The sequence below is a fragment of the Oxyura jamaicensis genome, chromosome 4 (genome assembly GCF_011077185.1).
Source record: "Oxyura jamaicensis isolate SHBP4307 breed ruddy duck chromosome 4, BPBGC_Ojam_1.0, whole genome shotgun sequence".
In the NCBI taxonomy this organism is placed as follows: domain Eukaryota; kingdom Metazoa; phylum Chordata; class Aves; order Anseriformes; family Anatidae; genus Oxyura; species Oxyura jamaicensis.
The window spans coordinates 15,955,290-15,977,352 of record NC_048896.1 but is presented as its reverse complement, the minus strand read 5'-3'; the positions used below and the strand labels follow the sequence as shown (position 1 = coordinate 15,977,352).

General features: G+C 45.4%; 2 protein-coding genes across 12 annotated transcripts in view; one reads left to right on the top strand and one right to left on the bottom strand.

Moving 5' to 3' along the window:
- Positions 1-22,063, top strand: part of LOC118167252 — a 237,830-nt gene that overhangs the window by 124,810 nt on the left and 90,957 nt on the right. The gene's annotated exons all lie outside the window — the stretch shown is intronic.
- Positions 1-22,063, bottom strand: part of LOC118167246 (vascular endothelial growth factor receptor kdr-like) — a 131,886-nt gene that overhangs the window by 69,355 nt on the left and 40,468 nt on the right. For both annotated transcript variants that reach the window (XM_035326531.1, XM_035326532.1), the window contains exons 4-8: positions 10,022-10,149; positions 5,837-5,996; positions 4,221-4,357; positions 2,656-2,815; positions 1,930-2,047 (exon numbers count right to left, since the gene is read on the bottom strand). In XM_035326531.1, coding sequence (XP_035182422.1) covers positions 1,930-2,047; positions 2,656-2,815; positions 4,221-4,357; positions 5,837-5,996; positions 10,022-10,149 — 703 coding nt within the window. The remainder of the gene's footprint in view (positions 1-1,929; positions 2,048-2,655; positions 2,816-4,220; positions 4,358-5,836; positions 5,997-10,021; positions 10,150-22,063) is intronic.

The following is a 22,063-nucleotide window of genomic DNA, read 5'->3' as shown; positions in this document are numbered from 1 at the left end:
GCTTGAATGGCACAGCTATTGCTTTATCCTTCCTCACTAAAACTGAGTAGCATCTGCAGTGCTGTGGGCTTCATCCAACAAACAGGAGACAGAAATTTGAATGAACCTGAATGATCAGTCCTTCCGCATGCTCAGCTATAATCAGAAATGCACAGCTAGCTTCCCCCAGATTATGCTGGACTGCAAACAGCAGCTAGATGTGCAACACTCAGTGCCGTGAATCATGGGCTAGCCAAAATCTGTCATCAGTTTTAAAACAAGATGGGAATTAATCACAGTTGGTTTTGGACACGTACGTAAGATCCTTTACTGTTTCTGAAAAAGCTAATGTCCGTGTCCCGGAGAGTTTACAGTCAATAAGGTCAGTGAAGAATTTACAGTCCTGAACCTTCTCTAACTACAGGTGGGATAGCTGAGCCTACATGGCCTTCTCCTCTTCACTGCTAACCCCATGTGCTCGTTTGGGTAATGAATACAAAGTAAGCCAGACTTTGCCACACACAGAGCTTTAGGTTTGGTGGAAGGAGAAGCTGGGGCACGTGTCCCACTGTCTTAGCATGCTGGAAACCTCCTTTGCAGACGTTTAAACAACTGCACTGAGAGACCTCCAACATCAACAGCTGTAGCACACAGGGAAGGCAGCTCTGGTGGTCCCAGGCAGCCACCAAACTGCTCCACGCCGAGCCCTGAGAACAAAGCCTCGGCACAGGAAAGGGGGATGGTCCCTGCTTCAACTCCCAGGAAGGTTTCCATCTCCTAAAATCCAGCAGCAATTAAAAATATCTCCTGGCATGCTGAGTTCACTGATTTCACTGAATTTCAGAGAATTTCATGTTTCACTGCTAGAAAAATAGAGCAAACCCATCCCTGACCAGTAGCTTTTGCTGACTGCCAGGCCACTGAAGCAGCACACGGCCGGCCAGGGAGAAGCACACCCTGAAGGTGCTAACTCACCAGGGCTGCCTTCCCTGCCAGGACACGCAGAGCCACAGCAGCTGCCGTACTGTTAGAGGTGTGCAAGGTGGGGTTGTAAAACACAGCGCAGAGCAAGTGGCAGGGTTGAGGACAAGCGATTTAACAAGCGATGTCTGCTGGGCTTGCTGACACCTTGCCCTTGCTATTAACCTGATCCAACACACTCCAGGTGGAGCCTTCATGGTGCTCAGGAGGATTCATTGCGCTGTCTGAAAGGATCTGATATTGCTGGTGGTACCCACTTGGAGTAAATTATTCAAGAGATATAGAGATATAGCTTCTCATGTTGATAATGTGCTCTGCAGCTTTCTAGTATGCACTGCCTCTTTGCAGACTACCGCTAATGCTGATAAACTGGCAGCCTTTCCCCAGCAGCTTTCTACTGGAATCTTCCAAACAATTCTGTGTCCAGTGTAAATTAACCCCCCATTTTTCCTATAGGAACCCTTTTTTTTTGCATGACAAAGGGAGAAAGTGATAAGACAAGGGGAAATGGCCTCAGGTTGCACCAGGGGAGGTTTAGGCTGGATATTAAGAGGAATTTCTTTACTGAAAGGGTTGTGCAGCATTGGAATGGGCTGCCCAGGGAAATAGGTGAGTCACTGTCCCTGGAGGTCTTCAAGGTACGTGTAGATGTAGAACGTAGTAGCATGGTTTAGTGATGGACTTTAATACTAGGCTAAAGGTTGGACTAGATGATCTTAGAGGTCTTTTCCAACCTGAATGATTCCATGAGTCTATGAAAAAGAGCATGGGAAAGAGGTATGGCTTGCCCAGCTTCAGAGAGCACTATCAAAAGGAGTCACATCTTGGTTGAACTGTGAGACCACAGCTGAGTACTCCCAAATCTGCCGTCCTTTATTTGTTACATAAGGAACAGTGAAAATCTGTTCCAGACGTGAGACCAAAAGAAGGTCATGTTCTTCTGAGTTCGCTCAGGATGGTGGGACTCACCAGGTAACAGTTGGGCGAGGAAAGGCGTCCACCTTTGCAGCTAGTTTCAGTGACTTGTGTCCTGATGTGATCTCGTAGTAAGGCCCTTTCTTATGTGAAACCGTAATGAAGGGTTTGTCTTGGAAAAGAAAAAAAACAGAAAGACAAATAATGGCAGATCTGTCTACCACAGTGTAGTGCTCACATCTTTGAATAGCGCCGTGTCTACCCTGGATTTTTTGCAATTACAGATCTGCAGAAGCTGCAGACAGCCAAATGGAATGACAACCTGTTAGAGCAAGTTCCCGGCAAAGCTCTGCCCCAGCCAGTGAATTCTATCTCCAAATGAAAGAGTTTATATTTAAAGCAGAGAATTGGCACATGAGCCCTGGAGCAGTGTGTAAAAATGCCTGGGGTATCTTCTCCCTGCGAATGCCAGCAGGCCAGGTTTTCCAGGGCATCTGCAACCACGCTTGGTGCCAGCCTGTTCAAAGTAGTTCAGCTCCCAGTTAAGCCGTGTCCTCAAATATCTCAGTCTGGAACTCTCTGATGTTTTTTTGAAAACATAGTGCTGGATACTGACTCTTTCTTAGAATGATTCCAGATTATACATTATTGATGGTTGTTTTAACTAGTTGTCATTCTTCCCAATGCCATTCGCCTACCGGCAGGTATAATAGCATGCCGTTATCCTTTAAGCTGAACAACCTTGGTTCTAGGGTGCTCTGGTTTAGCTGCAGAACTTACCATACACTGTGACTGTGACGTTGGCCTCCAGCCTCGTTACATTGAATGTTTTGCATGTATACATGCCTCCATCTTGCATGGTGACATTTTCAATCGTCAGAATGCTGCCAACTTTATACACCGTTCCACTCTGGTCTATTTTTCTTCTAGGATAAGGGTGCTGGAAGTTGGAAAAAAGGAGGTCAAAAAGCAGCACAAATGGGATTGTTTTGTTCATCCTTTCAAAGTCTGCCACTTAAGAAAAGCAGTGATTCGTATCAAAATTATCCTATCTCCCCATCACTGAATTAATATTATACAAGACAAATCAGCAGGAAGAGCTCGTGTGAGCTTTCATTATCAAGTCTAATGAGAAAGAGAAACAGAGTGGAGCTGCGGCACTTCTCTACTGAGACCTGGGCAGGCAGGTAAATAACGGGATGCAGCAAAGATCAGCCCTGCTCAGGGACCAAAATCCCAGGGATCTCATTGCAAACTGCCGTTGGCTTCTGTAGGGTTACTGTTGGGCCTCTTTTTTTCCTGGTCACAGCCAGTTTTCTTGTCTTAGAAAGAAAGCCTACTTTCTGAAAGAATAACAGATACCTAACGGATGACAGACAGCCAAATACCAATGCAAATTCCTGAAAAAATTCTTCTGATCGAATTTTGATCCTAGAGATTTGGCCAAGAAATTATTCCATTATCATGTTAGAAATCTAAGGAGGGGGCAAAAAAAAACCCTCTTCCATCAGGTGGGGTTCAAGAAACAAAATAACATCGTATTGCTTGAGCTTCTATCAATTCTATATTATATTTTCTGCAGTTTCTTCACAGGAAAAAAAAGCAACAACAACAAAAAAAATCCCAACAGTCTTCCTTTAAGTAAACAAAATAAGTCCAAAAATAATCAAATTTTAGGGGTCACATTTTACTTTTCCAAGAGGCTTAGATGCTCCTTTGAAATGTATATTTTGCTGAATTAAAATAAAAAGAAACCACGAGTATTATATTGGATAAATGAATCTGATCTGGAAAATACCCCTTCTTCTCTCCGCTTTCCTTGGGAGAACTGAAAGGTTTCAACACATCAAAGGGAACGCAGTCTCTCAGATGTTTCTATTTCAAATTCAGCATTTCCATATTGCACAACACGGAAAGCACAAGAACCTACACTGAGAATTTAAATTTGATTATTGGGTGAGATTTGAGGAGATACAATTGGCTTTTGTTTCACTTTTCTCTACTTGATAAATGCCAAGGTGGCTGAGCACGTTGACAACCTGCAGCCTTCATGGCTGCCTTTGAGACTTGCCACTTGCCAGAAAGAGGCCACAAGAAATGAGACAGCTTTTTGTTCCAATGAGAAACATACTTAGCCTGAGATTTGCAGTTTAATTTGCCGGTTCAAGATGGTAGATAAGTTCTAGATTAATTCAAAGTATAAACAAAATCAGTTGTGGGCATATGAATGGTTGACTGTATTTCAGAATAATAAGCAGTCGGTTTGCTCAGCCTCATGAACAAATCTCTCTCTTGGAGAGGTGGAGACTGCATTAAAGCAAAATCCTGAATTTTCATCAACTCACTCGCCCGTTCGGACACGTCCATATGAGTTCGATGCGCCCATTGATGAAGGTTTCTGCTTTGCATTCCAAATAGAGAGTTTCTCCAACCAGCAGTTTTTTGGGAGTTGCTTTCAGAGCTAGGTTCTGTACTCTGCCCTCTGAAACGAAAAGAACAAAGGTATAGCCACACCCAGCATCCTACGCATCAATGACATTTAAGAGGGAATCTGCTCCCCGAATGCCTCTCCAACATCTGCTCCTTGCAGTTTCCCAAATACCTCTCCTTCTTCTGTCATTTCTATGGAAAGTTTTGGAAATACCCACACAATGGAGGAGCCAGGTCAGTTGTACAAACGCCTGAACACCAGCCGATCAGACTAAGTGGGCCTATGTGGACACAATAATTTATGAATTATTTTTCTGCCTTTTTCCATGTTTGGCTCCAGCTCTCACTCACCAGCTCCACAGCCATTCTGGTACTGTTCTTGTACCTGTTCTCTTCATTCCTCATTCAGAAAAAAAAAAAAAATAAATCAAAAGTACCTCAACATTTGTACACAGGAAAGTGGGTTAATTTTTATAAAACATTTCTCCTGCCCTCTGATGGGCAGCTACCCTTCGTTTTTGAATGGGATTGCCAAATCTTGGCCTTAAATATTTATTGATGCTCTAAATACATCCAATGTGAAAAAGCCTGCATCACGGCCTTGCCTCTTATCTGTCGTGCAAAATAGCAGATACACTTCTAAGCACCACACAGTAATATGTTCTAGAGAACAGTCTTGCTGTGTGTTTTGGGGCTAGATAAGGATGACCTAATGTTTTTTTAGCTCTGCATTCATGATTCTAGTAATAAATAATTACTTCAGCAACTAAAAAAAAAAAAAAAAGAAAAAATGAAGAGATTTACAGGACTTTTATTTGACTGCTACACAAATCCGTTGTTGTTTAAAGCTGAGTGCTAATTGTATAGCAGGATGCCATAATCTAATGGGAATGAAGTCACAATAAACTCTCCTCTGTGAAAAATAACAATGTATGAAGAGAGAAAGAAAATACATTGAAAATAAAGGAAAAATAAATTAGAGGAGGATTCTTATTAATCTCCAGCAGTCCAGAATTTAACATTTAGTTGCTTCAAATTTAGATTTTAATTATGAGCAGAAGCTCAACTGTAAATACAAGGGGAAGGGCATAATAAATCACCAAGAGAAAAAAAAAGTGAAGTTGTGAATCAGAACTTTAATGAGATTTTTATGCCATGATCTTGTGTGTTTAATGACCAGGAGCAAAAAGAAAGCTAGTTTGGTTTATTCTAAACCAGCAATTGTTTTAATGTAAATACTGCTCTATCCAAGCAAACACTGGGGTGGGGTTTGAATAAAACGCTCCTGTTCTGTACCACCTCAACACTTGGTCATTTTTCAAAACCAGGACTGGATCAAATCCAAGCTCTGCTGAACAGGAAAAGAAGGGGAAGATTCAGTTGGCTCTAAGTGTTCCAGTTTGGACATGCTACAGACATATACCAGTGAAATAGATCAAATTCCATTAAGGCTAAGCAAGAAGTAATGCCCAGGGGCTCAGCTAGGAAACAGCAATATTGTGGTCATTCCTTGGGCACAGCAGTCACTCACCCAACCTCTGTGCTAGGTAATAGGATGTGAACACGCTTCCATTGACACTTGCAGTGCATGTGAGTAATCCAGAATAAACGAAAGCATGAGAGGGGATGACAAATCCTCTTCTTGGGTCCCACACCATCCTCTTGAAGTTCGTCTCTACGGAATTGGGATACTGAAAGAGAGCAGGCAGATAGGAGGCTGGTGAGACATCCTGTTTCTCCTCAGATCACAGGGGCGACCAGCCAGAGCTGCTCTGCTTTGTAGACTGGGTAGATATTTGACCTTTCAGAGTAGTTGGTGATCTCATCCCACACATATCTCAGGCAACATCAACACATACAAATAGACAAGTCCACCCTGATGAGGTATGGCTGCCTTTGAAATCCCAAACTTGGACATCATAACTGGGGCTCTTGATTCAGCAGCCCCAGTCGTCTCAGATCTTAGGCAAGACACTGTGCTACCCGCTGCAAGTCCCATGTCCCTCGTCTCTATACTGGAAATAATTATGCCTATCTTACAGGAGGTTCGCAGGGTAATCTTTTTGGAAGTGCTGAGAACAAAATTGGCTTCTCCTCGTGCTACATGTATGTACCACGTGTCTTTCTGGGATCTCACAGTACTTTAAGTGTTAAGTTAGACCTCTAAAAATCAGTGGTATTCGTATCACTAACTACCTGATGGCTGTCACCTCTAAGTTATGGCCTGTGGCTAGTCATCAGCTTCTCTGTATATCACAGGAAGGGATGAGGCACTTTCAGGGGGGAGCTATTGATTTCCACTAGGCACTGAAGCAGCCTGGGTGACTTGGGATGGTAAATCACAGGACAGCCGCAGTAAGGGGCCTTAGTAACATAGACATTTGTTGTCCTAAATTCAGAAATATCTGTAGTGTTCTGCGATTCTTGAAAAAAAAAAAAAAAGTATCTTTAGGTTCTGGTTGTGAGGAAGAAGCAAGGATATGAAGGGAAAATGTGGAAAATAAAGCAAAAACTCATCCACTGTTATTGAACCCTGTATATGGCCTTGGACAGCATTTGTGTCAACCAAGTTAGCTTTTGTTGGTGGGAATAATTAGCTTATTAACACAAAGAGAAATGCTGGTTTGCTAGAGAAAATGCAATTGACTTTGCTTTCTAATCATTCTTGAAAATCCTGGAGAAGAGAACTATGTGAATGTGATCAGAGACAAATAACTCAGGAGGCTGTGAACGAGCAGCTCACTGAAGCTGACCCATTTCAGCCTATTGCAGGCAGGTGTATGGAAGCACAGGCTGTTGGTATGTCTCGTCAGCAGGACACAGGAAGGCTCTCTAGGACTGAGGATAGCTTGCAGGAGTGCTGAGACCACTTTGGGCTGAAAAATGAAGGGTTTAGAGAAACTTTAGCGTGCCTAGAGTTGCCCCATGGTAACTAAGAACTTTACTTACTTAGTGCCTCTCCCTCCTTCACAGCAAATACTGGTTTCTCCAAGAGAAGCCAAATTAATGGTTTGCTTTTTAGAGCTACCAGGTTTTGGCTTTTGGTGTTAACCAAGAGAAAAGCTGTACCAGGGACTGCAAGCGAGAACTTCCCCAGTGACGCAGTAACTTTGCTCTTACCCTTTTTGTTGTGCAACACACAATTTATTTCTCTGCCTCCAAACAAACAGCAGTCTTGTGTTAGTGTGTGCTTTAAATAGGATTCCGTTTAAATAACACTCCTGTTCTGAAGAAATTGCAGCTCTGGGCTTTGAGAGCTGATGCACATTCCTCCCGTGTGAATACACTTTTGATCAGGCTGGCCGTGCTTTAGGTCACTTATTATTACATGTTCAGCACAGAACAAAGACCAAGGAATTAAGACGGTGGGGCAGTGACTGGTGGTGTTGCTTTGGGACAGCAGGCACAGCTTTCTTCTGGAACAGGGCTTCCCTTCTGATGGTAATAGCAAACATGGATTTCATGTAAATACTTCCAAAGTAATCAAGCTGTGGCATCTCTGTGCAGAGCCATTAGGAAAATTCAGGGAAACTGCAGGAAGAGATCTGAGCCCTGAGGCTTAATTGTGCTTTAACACCCATGAAGGTCAAAGCTGTAAGTAGCAAATGCACATTGAACCAGATCAGTGACTAAACAGATCTGACAGGACTGAAAAGCCTTTTTTTCCCAGAATTAAAATCATGGTAAGCAAAATTAAAAGTTGGAGCTGTGTGTCTTAGCATGTGTTCCCTAATAGCAAAGATGATGTGTAGAGTTAGCTGGGTTCTGTTTAATATTAGCAGGCGGTACCTTTCCCCATACATATTTAAAGGCCAGAGAGTGCAATGATTTTAAAGTATAATGGTAACATAAGGAACATAATTTACGGTGGGAAAAGTACATTTTTTACAAGAATAATAAAATGTGATAAAGCTGAATTTTACGGTTTGGCAGCTCTGCTCCCTAATGGCAAGGGAAGGGGGAAAGAAAAAATAACCCTACTCTGAGGCCCTTTTCAACACCGCGCACATATTAAACATCTTCATAGAATATTCAAAAATATGTATTTAAACAACCAAACAAAAAACGTCAATGCTGCTTGAAGGAAGTCACAGCGGCTTTCCTCCCTTTGAAGTCCGTTGTCTATAGGAGATTAAATTTGGAAGAAGAGGATGTTCTAAATTTGTCAGATCGCCTTATTCACCTCTCTTCCCCCACCCTTACCTCCACCCCTTCTCCCACCGCGCTTCCTCTCCGCATGGGAAGCCGCCACCTTGGCTCCACACGGCGCTACGAAATTCCCAGACAGGGCAAAACAAGCGGCGACCTTCCCTCTGCGGAGCCCGGGGCTGGCTGCAGCAGCTCCTGGAGCCAACACGCACCTCCCAGAGCGCGGCCCCGTGAGCAGTGACATCCCTCCGGCTCCCAGCCTCGGAAGGATCCCACCGGGGATCAGCACTCAGCATCTACATCCCTTCCCCACCACCCAGCCGCTCGCCCTTGAAGGGGTAAAATTGTTTGGGGACAATTTTCCTTGCAATTCAAAAGAGAGATTTCGGTGAAGATTTCATCCCTCCAGCAGCTTGCAGCAAGGTAAAGGACTTGAGGTTGTGTTTGAAGAAATAACCAGGGGAGAGCTTAGCTCCCATACAGGAGAGCAGGGTTGCCTATAAATAAGGGGATAAATCTGGAGGACTGCTTGCTCGAGGCTCCAAGGCCGTGTTTAAGCTCATGCGACTGTGCCGAAGTCAGCAAGAGTATTCCAGCAATGAATTTGGCTGAAGCAGGCTGAAATAAGATGGGGATGTTTCATTTTTATAGCCAAGGAGAAGGTGATAACACTTATCCAGGCTAAAGCGATAAGCTATAAATGGAGAGGAGCCTTATTCCCCACCTTTTAATCCCCACTGACAAAACTTAAAAATAGGGATCTGTGAAAGCAATAAGGCTTGTGCTGTCCCTGTGCACGTCTGCTGGAAGTTCGCCATTGGTGTCAGCAGCAGGCAGCGTGCTGTGCCGGGCCGCCGTGAGTCCCCATGGAGGAGCGCACACCTAACGCCCAGGAGGAGTGAAGGCCTGCAGACCCCGCTACCAGCACGGGATCTCCCTACCCTGTTACCACACCACGTTCAGCAAAACAAGCGCATCTCTCGCAGCATCTCTAGAGAGCAATCCTAAAGCCCTCTGACTGAGGCTGAGGAAGCCCTGGACCCTGCATTTCCATTGGTATGCTACAAAATGGCCTTGGCCTGCACGGAGCATTCTGCAGCCTTGGCAGTCACATGTGAAAGCTGCCGAAGGAAGCAGGAGCCCTTTATGTCTGAGGCTGAAACTTGGTTTAAATTTGTGAAATCAAGCAGAAATGGGCAACTGTTCTGAGGAGGTTCAAGGCATAAGATGTGTGAGAGTAAGCCTTCATGGAGGCAGCTAATAGCCAGATACCTTAGAAGGAAATTTGAAGAAAAATAGTGTTTTGTCATCTGTCCTTGTCCATTTATGGCAGGGCATCAAGCCATGAGATGGGAAAAACATTTGATTAGCTCAGCCTAATGCCAGCCTCATGCACAGCTCAGTGATAGCACACTGCCAGAGCAGATCAGTGCTTCCAGATTTTTAGTGCCTTCGCTATTTTATTTCTGAAGCTTACCTAGCTTCAGAAATTTTATTCCGCATTTCTACCCATTGTGTTGGCAGCCCAGACTTCTGAATTGGTTGAGTTTCTCTGCAAGTCACTTACCTGGGTAAGCTTGGGTTTGATATCTGGAGAAGTAACTCGGCAGGGGACAACAACCGTTTTCGTCTCATCCAAAATGTAGATGATCTGGGGATGTTCTGGGTGGATCTCCACAAACGGATTTCTGTAGTCTGCGGAGAGAAGCACACCGGTCTGCACAACTGACTCTTCACGGAGAGCTGTGATCCCAGCCACGAACACCCGTACCAAGCCCACTGCAGCATGTGACGAGACACCCAGCAGTATCTTGCTTGTTTTCAAATGACAACATCGTCTAGGGGTGATGTGTAGCCAGTGATCAAGAAGCAGAATATCCCATTTCTAACTCTTATTTCACTGGTTGGCAGTCTAAACTTTTAAAAGCTCCTTTTTCTGTCTATTCCCCATCTGTAGAAATAAAGTTAAGAATCAGCTCCACGGGCCTTTGTGGCACTTGAGTTAGTGCTTCCCCCGTGCTCTCGACTTCTTTCACAAGCGATTTTGTGCCACACGTGTCACAGCAGCCAGGTGCTGCACTCGGCCTAATAACCTGACCGGGAAGCGACCTGACACATCCCTGGGGACCTGTGGGAATTTCTGCAGATTTGCCATAATAAATCAGACTGGATAGGCAGGCACAGTTGAAATAAACAGGAATCTGAGGTAGTTTTAGTAAAGCTTCCGAGTCTCACTCACTGATTTTCCATTGTATGAATACAGTGATGGTCACCGGAATAAAACCTTCAAGATTTTTCCAAAAAGCATTCTTTGGCTTGATATTCTGATGGTTTCAAACACCATCCAGCTAATCCAAGCAATCCAAACTACACCCACGGAGCAGGCAATCAGCCACTTTTGGTTTGGATTACACCGTTGATAGGAAAGGATGTACGCACTGCACAGTTAGCGCAACCAGCTTACCTGGCCTGGGACCTGCCCCCACACACTTAGTTGTATTTTGGCTAGAAATGGCTTCACGTAAAACATGGGAAGTAGCTGGCTGGAAAGGTTTGTGAATAATCTTTGTTGCAAAAATGTGCTCTGAAGTATTCTGACAGTACATGAAACAAGGATGTACCATGCGGAAATTAAAACCAGTTTTCAAAAGCCTGTTTAAGTGCTCCCCAGTGGGCTGCACTGGGCATGAATGCAGTTGGCCCCGGCTGACACGTCATCTCCATGGATTTGGAGGAGGCCTTCAACAACGGCCAAACGCTTTATGGCTCTGGAAAAGGGAAATGCCCACAGTGTAGGTGACCTCTTCTGCAATGCTGTGTAATAAGGAAAGTGTCCTCCTTGATGAAGATCATCAATGTACTTCCTGAATGACCCTGGTATCCTCATGCCATGTTTCCTCTCTAATTCCTGATATAACATTAAGGGATTTTTTTAATAAAGAGAAAAAATAATTTACTTCTTGCCTGGTGGATCTAGCCACCCTGCTCATCCAGAGATTGCCCCGAGTGGCATGTCTCTGTGCAAAAGCTTAAAAAGTCCCCACACTGCCCAATTAGGCAGCAGTGCTCTTTGGCACACGTTGGGCTGAGCTTGCAGCACGGTGTGACAGCATCTCCAACAGGTACAGCACATCGGTGACCAAGTGCCTCTCCGACACAGAAACCAAACCCACGGTGTGTGTTTAAGAGTCTGAGCAGTGTGATTGCCTTGGTTTAGCACCAGTGAATCAGGCCAGCTGGCCCCTACCCTTTCACCTAAGCCCATGCTCTCATTCTCTTGTTTTACAGCTAGGGCTGTTGTGGCAGCTGTTCTGTGGTTGAAGAAAACCCTTGTTGAAGAGTGTTGCAGTAAGGCTATCTGTTCATCCCATTAAGCCTGCATTACTGTATCAGAGCTCTCTCCCTTCATCGTCTGTTAGAACTGGGAATGCTCTAGAATCCCCAGGAAAAGATGATAAAATATTTCTCTAATGTTTTTAGCTAGTGAGGAAAAAAATCCCTGTACGTGGAGTTCTAAAAATTCCAAGTATCCCTTTCTGGGAGTTGGATCTTCTGGCTACTCTCAACAAAGGGTCTAAATAAATGGCAGAATCCTCCAGAATTTCTCTTTTTCCAGTACCCCAACCATTTGATGCCTACCTGGGCAGCCTGCTCTAAGGAACCTGCTTTGGCAGCGGGGTTGGACCCGATGATCTTTTGAGGTCCCTTCCAACCCCTACAATTCTGTGATTCTGTGATCCATGGCAAACAGTATTTTGCTTCAAATCAGTGAGGATCCATTTTTAGTTTGAAACAAGCGTTCACCCTTCGGACCCTAGTAGGGGGCTGTCATATTCCATGCTGGATTGTCTGTAATTAAATAGGAGGTGAAGTGCTCAAGTACGTTGAATTTTTCTGGGTAACAAGTGCTTTATATTTAAATGCTATAGCTATGCTTGCATTGTATTTTTATCTAATCGTTGGTTTCTACCGGGTCACTTAAGTGTGTGCCTGGTTTTGATGGTGACTTTGGAAACTGGCCATCGGTCATGCCCTGGCCAGTACCTCCCTCTTCACATCATCTATCAGCTCAAGGAGGTTTGATCTTGAAATCGGTGCTGCTTCTGGGTGACCTGCAGAACAGTTTGGACATGGAGTGTGGGGTTTGGATTTGCTCCTCCCTTCCGAAGTACAACTCCCCTGACAAAGGAAAGCACAGAGGTAGTTTTTCCCTGCCCCATGACTGGTAACTCGTCTGGGAGCAGGTTGTTCATTTGGCCATGGCAGTGTTCATTTCTTTACTAATGACAACAGTCCTTGCTCAAGGAATGTCGTGGAAATATATGAGTTCTCTCCCTTGGAATTAATCTTCAAAGCATGAGCTGGATGCAGAGCTCCTTCTCTCCACAACCCAGCAGAGTTCCCCTCACAAAAACACGAAGGGTGAGAGGTAGGGATTGGCAGAGGGAAGTGGGACTGTTGACTTTGGTATTTTTGATAGCTTAATTTTAGCTCTGAGAACTGGAAATGGGATTCTTAGCAGCTGAAATGTACCAAGTGCTTCAGTCATGATGCGATCAAATGCTGGTGGAGCTCCTCGTGTGTATCAGGAAGGTCGCAAATGTTACAAAGATGTTTTAGAAAAGCACTTGGATCACCGTGTGGGTACGAGGGATGCATGATGAACATGGGGAGCTGTGACAAGGAGCTGTCAGTGGCACTGCAGAGCTCTTCTTGCACACTTTCTGAACTGAACAGGAGGCAGTGAAACAGAAGACAAAGACCAGAAATCTGGACGGTGTCTATCTTTTCAAGTAATGTCTTTTCATGTCAGCTTTTATTCCCTGCCATTCATTTTTTTTTTTCTGTGTTGGTCTTTAAAAAAAAAACATACGTACTTTGGAGTAAGGGCTTTTGAAGAAACATTATATGAGAGATACTAATTAGAATAAAAAACAGACCTCTAATCTCCCCACATTTAGGAAGTTTCAGATACACGTCTGAACTTTTTGGCTAGGCAGGCACTGGATCTAATCAAGCCTCAAGCTGAGACACCTGATCTCAAGACCACAACCCCGTAGCTTGTTCCAACCCCTAAAACTAATAAGAAATATTTACACTCACTGCAGCTTGTCTAATGCAGTTTCCCAAACGGGACTGCTAAATCCTTAGATTAGGTTACATTACAAACATGTTTAATGTTTGTCTGTGGGCATTAATGCTGCTTAATGCAGTCTTGCTCTCCAGCTAAACCACACTTGGAGTATAGCGAATGTGATGATACTTCAGCCAAATTCAAAGCTTGTGCAAATGGCGAAAGGCCTTTCTGCTTAGAAGACAACGCTCTTGGATTATTTGCTGTAGAAAAAGGCAGAGAAAGTAGATTTGTACGTATTTGCAACAATGACTGGGAGTGCGAAAAAGTGTTTAGGGGAAGCATATTCAAATCTCCTACTTTTATGGGTAAGAAGAGAAAAGAGTAACGTGCCACGTGACGGGGATGGGACAAGGATATAGGCCAAGAGGAAACTTGCTGAGAAAAAGGAGCTTTTTCATACTAAAATATTCACAAACCTGGATCAAGTTTTGATTAAATGTTTCAACTGAGAAGTTGGGAGCACTGAATTAAAAAATATTTTTGCCAATATTTTTAGAAGGAATTTCAGAATAGCAATGCTTGTTTAAAAAGCAATAAATCAAAAGAAGGTGGTTAAGCAAAAGAGCTAAATAGCCCTAAAATGTGTGAAAATGTTGAATTATGCAATGATGGAAACACCTTAGTCAAAACAGAATAAAATTTCTCTAAAATATTTCCTGTTAATGGAAAACAAACAATTATTTAACCTCATTCTCCTCCATCATCTCTCCCCACCTCCAGGACTGACATCTACCAAATGTTCAGATTCACACCAGACCTAAAAATAATCCACTTTTTTCAGCTGTAAATGGAAAAGATACTCATTGTGATGCTACTAAACTACTGGAAAATGCCTAAATGGGAAGCGTGAATTCATAGTATGTATAATAGAAACCGTATTTCATTCCTGATTGACTTCTAATGGCAGCCTCCACCTGCATTGCCATATGTCTAGCCAACAGCTAGAATTACACCATCCCAGATCATAAGCTGCAGCCTGCATTGGAAGCCAATATATATAAATCCAGCCTTCTACAATCACTATTTGAAATCTAGATAGTGCTTTCAAATCACTCAGCAATTAACAACAGCAAAAGGTAGTTTCTGGGTTATAAAGAAGGGGCTGGGAAAGGAGGGGATGGCTTGAAAAGCAGCTGGCTGTTAATCTCTAGTAGATGTCAGGTCTCACAGTCATTATTCTCCATTTTGAAAAGAAAAATGTTATCTTTATGGGTTCTTCTCTTTCCTGCAGTAATTGAGGTTTCCTAGAGCGCAACAGTCCTGTGCAGTAAGCAGGCGTCTATAATTTTTGTTATCTCAGTGCTTTATCCAGGCTGCGGCTTCAGCCTAAAGAGCTCTCTGACCACCGAAGAGGACGGGATAGGTATTGATGTAGCGGGGCTGCTCCTGAGGTGGAGGTGGTAAAGTGGCAGCCATCCGCAGGGCTGAGCTTTGACACCAGAGCTTCAACACGAGGCTGTCGGTGGAAAGCAACCCTGGAATGAACGGCAAAGGGTTGCAGATGGGGATCAAGCACTGCCTAAATAACTCCGGGTCTGTCAGTGAGGCCAGGGAGACGTTTTTCCTCTGCCTGTGAAACTGTGCAAAAGAAATAATATTGTTGAGCCCCGAAGAGGACCAGCACAGAGGGCGACAGATCCGTGCATCGTGCAGCTTGCTCATGCTTCATCCCGGCTGCTCTCAAACACACATGAGCAGGAGCGAGCCGACTCCACTTGCTTTGGGCAGGGGCGTTTTCCAGGCAGTTGGGCTGTGCACTTAACAGATAAGCAAATACAAAGTGGCTCAGCTTTGGATCTTATCAAAAAAGGAATAAATGCTGAATAGACAACGAATCAACTACCAGCTGATATTTTTGTCATATGTAACCAGACAAAAAACGGAATACTTCATGAAGCTCCTAAGTAGTTCAGGCTGACTGAGGCATGGAAAAATGATCTGCTGGAACACTGGGAGTGTCGCTGCCAGCTTTACAAACGTGCTCACCAGCTTAAGTTAATCAGCAATCAATTTACTCACTGTAAAAAAGCCTTTTAGAGACAGAACTTTGTGAAACAAAAGGGACAGGGTCACTTTGCTTTAAAAATGATAACCTTGAGCTCAAGGAAGATCTCAAATTCCAGATGGTGTAAATCAGTCGCACTCAACTGTTGCCGTTTGGAGAGCTGTGGCATGGGAAACACAGGTACTGTCCTGCAACACAAGACTTGGAAACTCTGCTCTTACCAGCACTGAACTCCAAGGAAAAAACTTCTCAGCAAAGAAACACTTTATGAACATAGGGTATTTCCCTGTAGCCTGGCACATCTGTTCCTCCTCCTGAGCCGGGAAGGTAATATGCCCTATGAATCTTACCCATAAGAAAACACCATCAATTCCCATACGACAGTTAAAAAGAATAATTTACTGCAGGCTGCAAAGCTCATTATATGTGAAGAAAGACAAGAGCTGCGCATTAGGGACTTATCAGCTGCAGCACCAGCTCGGAGGAGAGGGAAAGGCCCCTTCCCTTGGGTCTCAGACTGGCTGTCTAGCTCTGCAGGTCAGTGGAAGTTTGCAGGAAACTGCAGCCAGGCCAGGGTGTTACTGTTTACCCAGCCCGGCTGAAGAAGGAACACAAACAGCAAAGCGAAGGAAGCAGAGGCAGCGGGGCAGCGGAGGGGAAGGGGGGCTGCTGCTGTCCGGCCACAGTGACAGAACCGGGCAGAAAAATCCAGTATGCTGCACACAAAAGCAACTCAAAGGTCAAGTGCCTACAAGAACATTGTTTTCCTTCAGGCAGAGAAGCCCTTCATGTTGAAACTCTCGTACTGTCTAGGAGGAGATTAATTGCTGCCTGGGATGAGCTCAGGGAAGGTCCCTTTTAACTCTGCGGTGTAAGAGCAGTCACGTAGGGGACGTGCAGTTCCCTCTCCAGGCCTGCACGGTGACAGCATGTGAGCGCAGATACGGGACTCCTTTGCCTCGCGGTGACATCTGTTCTTTTGTTTAGCGTTATCTGACTGGAGGTGACTATCTACCAGGAAGTGGTGGAGCTCTCTAAGTATGTCATGCTCGCTTGCCATTTGAATTCCATCCTCCAGCAGGCTCATGGCCCTGTCCTGGCAGCTGGAGAAGCTGAGGGGCTTGCAAGCCCTCACCCTAGGAGCTCAGCGTGCCGTAGACCCAGGCTCTCTCCTCCAGCTTCTTGCTTTTCAGTGTTACATCACCTGCCTGCGTGTTCAAGACATCCTCCTGAGACGCGTGCACAGGATTTTGTACAGAATTTCAAGTTCTTTTCATTTCTGCTCATGTTTCCTACACTGTGAAGGCAAATTGTCTCATGATATTTGTATCATAGCTAAAGCCGTGGAGATAACATCACCTCTCCCTTCAGATACTGTCCATCAGCCCAGTGAGATGAGAAGCACTAACTGGCCTTTGAGACCAGTCATCCACTGCTGCTCCTTTCTGCAAAATTCCTGAGGTTGCCTAGTCTGCTCTGTTCTTCCTGGTGAACTCAAAGCTTCTTCTAGGTACAGAAGTAACTCTTATAAACTCACTTGTTTTGAAACTGGACCTTCGAAAATAAAGGACTTTTCAGTTTGGCAGGCAAATGAAAAGAATTGGTGGAATGTTTAGATTAAACAGAAAGCAGAATATTTTATCTGTAGGCAAAACAAAAGTGACTGCAAAGGCCCCAGAAGCCATTCTGAGTCAACATGAAGCATTCTGTTTTGGTCAAATGAAATGCATTCTTCTCCTGGAGATTGCTGTCAGAAACAGGGGAATATCCGCAGAGAAAAATATTACTTTAAAAAATGTTACTTCGAAAAATTGTAGGAGCAAAATTCTTTTCGATGCCAAGGAAAAGCCAATAGCAACAAAAAGCCAAAATGGATTGAACAACAACAAAAACAACCCAAGCCTCTATACTTTGGCTGAAACTATGCTTCAAGCATCAGACGAATTCATGGATTGTGACTATCCAGAACACTAGATTTTAGGCAGATGTAGATGTAGAAGATATTCACCAGGATTACTGAAGCCCCATCCCTAACAACTGGTCTCCTGTATGAGCTGCCGCCGGCCACGGAGCTGGGGTAAAACTCGGCAGTTAGTGCTTGCTGGGTGGATAGGCAATGGGAAGGAAGAAGTGGGGGAAGCGTGCTGGTGATTTTGGCTATCAGGCTTTCAATTAGGAGCTATTTATCAATGAAGAGGAGGGGACAGTTTCCTCTTCGTGCTGGGATGGCGACTGTTGTCACTGACACAGCGCCAGGACATCGTGCTGCTCGCTCAGCATCGTATCTTACAAGGCTCCTCCACTTCAAAGTGGCCCTTTAGGGTATGGGGTGAAGATACTGAACGTCTTGATTGAGAATTGAAAGGATCTTATTTTTCCTCTGGATCCAGTCCTTCATACTTGAGGAACAGCACAGAGGGTCTGACACAGCCTGTGTTCCCACATCATGTGGCCCTAAACACTGTTGACTGGGATCTGGTGCCAAAGCCGTCCACCAGTTGGCACCGGACAGCCAGCTTATCTGCTGGGCTCCACACCGAGCAGACAGGACACCGTTTGCCTATCTCGGCTTGCTGAGTGTTTGGCAGCAAGTGTAGCTGTCTCGGTGTCTCCAGCTTGAAGAAGAAACGCAGCTCCAAGTCTGTTCTCACTGGTAATATCTTCTGGAAAGCAAGCCAGAGCCCAAGTCAAGGCTGTCACCCCGGCCCTGCATTTCTGCTTCTCACATTCAGATTATCTCTGTGAACTGCTGAGAGGATTAAGGAGGCAGAAATCGGCTTCAAAGGATGTCGGAACCAAAATATGATCTCATGTGAGGGGCGCTTTCATGCACTTCCATCCTCTTTAGATTTTTCTCAGGGAGGAAGGATGAAGATGGACTTCACATCTCTGGGCTGTCCCATTTGATAAAGAAGAGGCTGTGGTTGATGTGACACTTCACCCTGATGCTGTACTTGTACCACCTGCCCTCCTCGTTCTTTTCAGCAGCAAGAGAGAGCTCGTGTCCTTCCTTGGGGACGTCTTGCTGCTGGAGCTGACAAGCAGTGAGCTGCGTGCTGTGACAGGACAGGCAGCTTGGATGCATCCCTCTTTCCTTCCAATTAGCTACGGAGGAAACGGAGCTAGGAGGAAAGGCCGGATGAATTTAAGCAGTGGAAGATTTTCCTTCTTCTGGGGGCTGTGCTCACATGGATGGCTTAAACAGCCCTCGAGTTTCACGAGGAGCCTTAACAGGCCTTGAGATCCCACATAGAAGTCTGCCTTGCTTGAAATTTCATTTCCAGTTCCTGTGCTTTGGCGCCTGACAGTGCAGCAGTACAGCTCAGGCCTGGAGTGCCGGTGCTTGGTGGTGTCCATATGAACTTTAAAAGGAGCCCAAACCCAATTTCTGCACGGGGATATCTCCTTGTTACACCATGTTCCTGGGAACATCAGTGCTGATAACCAAAGGTATGGAAGCAAATGAGTCCCTCAGCCCTGCCCCGTGCCTAATTCACAGTAACACAGATGGTGAAACACCAGCAGCTGAACTTCCATGGGTAGGAAGATGCAGTTAAAATGTTCACCATCTACATGTTCAAAGAGTGAACAACACTAGGCACAAGCAGGAATTAGTTATTCTATTAGTTATTCTTGTGTGGCCGCCAGCACTGATGTACTGGGCTCATGTATATTGCTCTGTGGTGAGACTCGTGTTGGTTTTGAAGTAGTTGAGAACCAGCCCTATCACAGCCCTACTTATTTAAAGAAACAGAATAACAGCCCTGCTTTGCATAAAAAGAACACAGGATGTCTGCTGCTGACTTGCTCTCCCCATGTCTTGCTCTCCCCTGCTGTCCTAGCAAAGCAGCACCACTGGTGTGTGAGGACAGGAAGCAAAGCCCAGCTTGGAAACTCAGATGAATTTTTCTAGGCAGTATTTAGCAAGATGTGACCAGCTTCAATTACCGCAGTAATAGTGCTGGGCAAGTTGCTGATGGAAGGAAGCAAAGCAGAGCTGAGCTCATGCTCCTGATGCATTGGCTGAGTGGCACAGAAAGGTGTAGCAAATCCAATGCTGCTTCGTGCAGCTAAGGACTGCGAGGGGAAATCACAGCAAAAGCTGAGGCAGCATTTCAGCTGGCACAGGGAGCTCTTCCAGCTGACACACCGAGGGCTATCTTACTTGGAGACAGTTGCTTTGCTGACAGTAACAGTATTTTGGAGAGCTGAGAGCTGCAGGTCCTGACTTCTGTCTAGGCTGCGGTCTGGAACAGCGCTTGGGGAAGGTGGAGAAAATCTTCTTGTTTCTGTTTTCCTCCTCTAAGCCATGTTTAATTTTATATGTGCTATGGAAGACGTAGCAGAGAGGGGTCTCTATATCAGAACACAAAACAGGCAGCCTGCCCCTTCCCTGGGCTCAGGAATCCCAAAGGTTGCAATGAATGAGTGCGTCCCCCACAGGGACCATCCATGAGGTTGGGAAGGGTAAGTGCAGGAGACAGGAGCAAATGCGGCAGCATTTGCAGTGAAACACTGTCCCCACGAGCCTTTCTGAGTCCGGAGATGGGGGAATGGCTGTCTCTGCCCCCCCCCCCCCCCGTTCACTGACTGTGGCCATGGAGAGCTGCTGGGCTGCTCTCAGGTCAGCGCTGCGGCACCGGCATCAACCAGACGCTGCCTTTCGCTGCAGAGTTTTTCCCTCAGAGTTGCAATGAAGTTAAACGACCACATTAAGAAACTCCCAACTATTTCTGGTTCAGCCCTAAGCTACGTTGTATTTCCAACGAGGAGATGGGCAGCAGGAGGAGGGGGGTGTCTGCCTTTTAATTACAGTCCCTGGGACTTGCAGCTGCAGCGGGAAGCAGAAAAGGCTTCAGGAACAATTGTTCAGGATTAAGGTCCTGAGCTCTCCCTCCCTGCAGCCTGTCGGTGCACAGCTGAGGCGTGGAGGCTGACCCTGCAGCCTTCGGGTCCCCTATGATCTGACTGATGTGCAGGGGTCATGGCTCAATTGCGCCATGGGAGAGCTGCTGAGTGCCAGATTCTGACAGAGCTTAGAAGCTCGACCAGGGAGGCTGTAAAAACAGAAGCAAGCACAGGAAATAATAGCCAATAAGCAGGGCTTCCGATACAATCATGTTCTCATTTTGGTGTCAAGCAGCAGGCCAGGAATGAAGGGAAAAAATACCATTCCCCTTCCTTTTTTGGCAATAATGGCTCGTAACCTCTGAGGAATCTTCAGCCTTCAGGGTCTGGCTCAATATTTTCTCACTCCACCTGGCTCGGTCCTATAAACACCCTGCTGAGCACACGCTCTCTCCACAAAACATCCAGAGAGACGTCTTTTGGACTTCTCCTTTGTCTGGCACTCACTGGGAACTGTGAGCTTCTTCACTGGAGACAACCGATGGCTTTCTTAGTGATGCCCAGACACTGTGAGACCAAATCCCTTACAAAGGCACGTTTAAATATGTAAGAAAATCACAGGTACGGCCTGAATGCCTTCCTTAACTCCAAAACTCATAGATCCCGTACTGGTGAACAGTTTCCTTGTCCCCAGCACAGCCTGCTGGCATTCAACAAACACACACAGGAATTGCAGGGGAAGAAGAGCACGCCCCACAGACAGCATCCATGCTGAGGTATAAGTAGCTTCGTTTCGCTGGGGCCAAGCAGCTTCCTCAGCCTGGCAGGCCGGGTCCCAGCCACTCGCACGCTTACAGCCCGAGCTGCTGCGGTCGGGCTCTGCCCTGTGGTGGACGAGCAGCTGGCTCGACAGGACACGGAGCAGAGGGTTCCCCGCTGGCGTGCCTTCCTCACGACTTCACCCACGCATAGCACAAGTGGCTCGATTTCTGTGCGCTTTTTCTTCAAAACTGTTAAAGCATGGGGCTTTTAAAACTCTGGGTAAGAGCTTATAGAGCGGGGAGGGCATATTACACAATGAAATCGCATCTGAGAAAGGAGAATCTTTGAGGGTGATTGAAAGCAAATGGCCCTGCAGTGCTGTTTATAGGGAGAACCTTGGCACAGCAGGCTCAAGCTAGCAAGAGGACATCCTGTGATGTTTTTTTTTTTAGATTAGTACTGCTCCAAGTGCATCGCCAGCAAGCATTTCATAACTTGAGATATTTTCTTAAGAAAAATGCTCAGGCAGTCCCAAAAGATCCATAACATTTCCTGCACGTGCTCCCGCCGTAGCGTAATGAAGTCCTGGGTAGCCGGCCAGGGCACTGAATCAGGATGGAGAACTGAGTTTTCAATGCCCTGTTTCCTGAAGTGTAGGCATTGGGCTGGGTTAACAATATTAGATGCGGGGCATCTGAGCAGTGTGTAATGAGAAAAGGAAACAGCTCAGCACAAGAACTAGGGTGGATAAAGAAACCAGGGCTTAGAGTAACAAGGAAAAATAAGAAAAAGGAAATAGAAAGGCAGAAAAAAAGTGACTGCAGGAACTAACAACACCAAAAAGCTACTTTCCGATA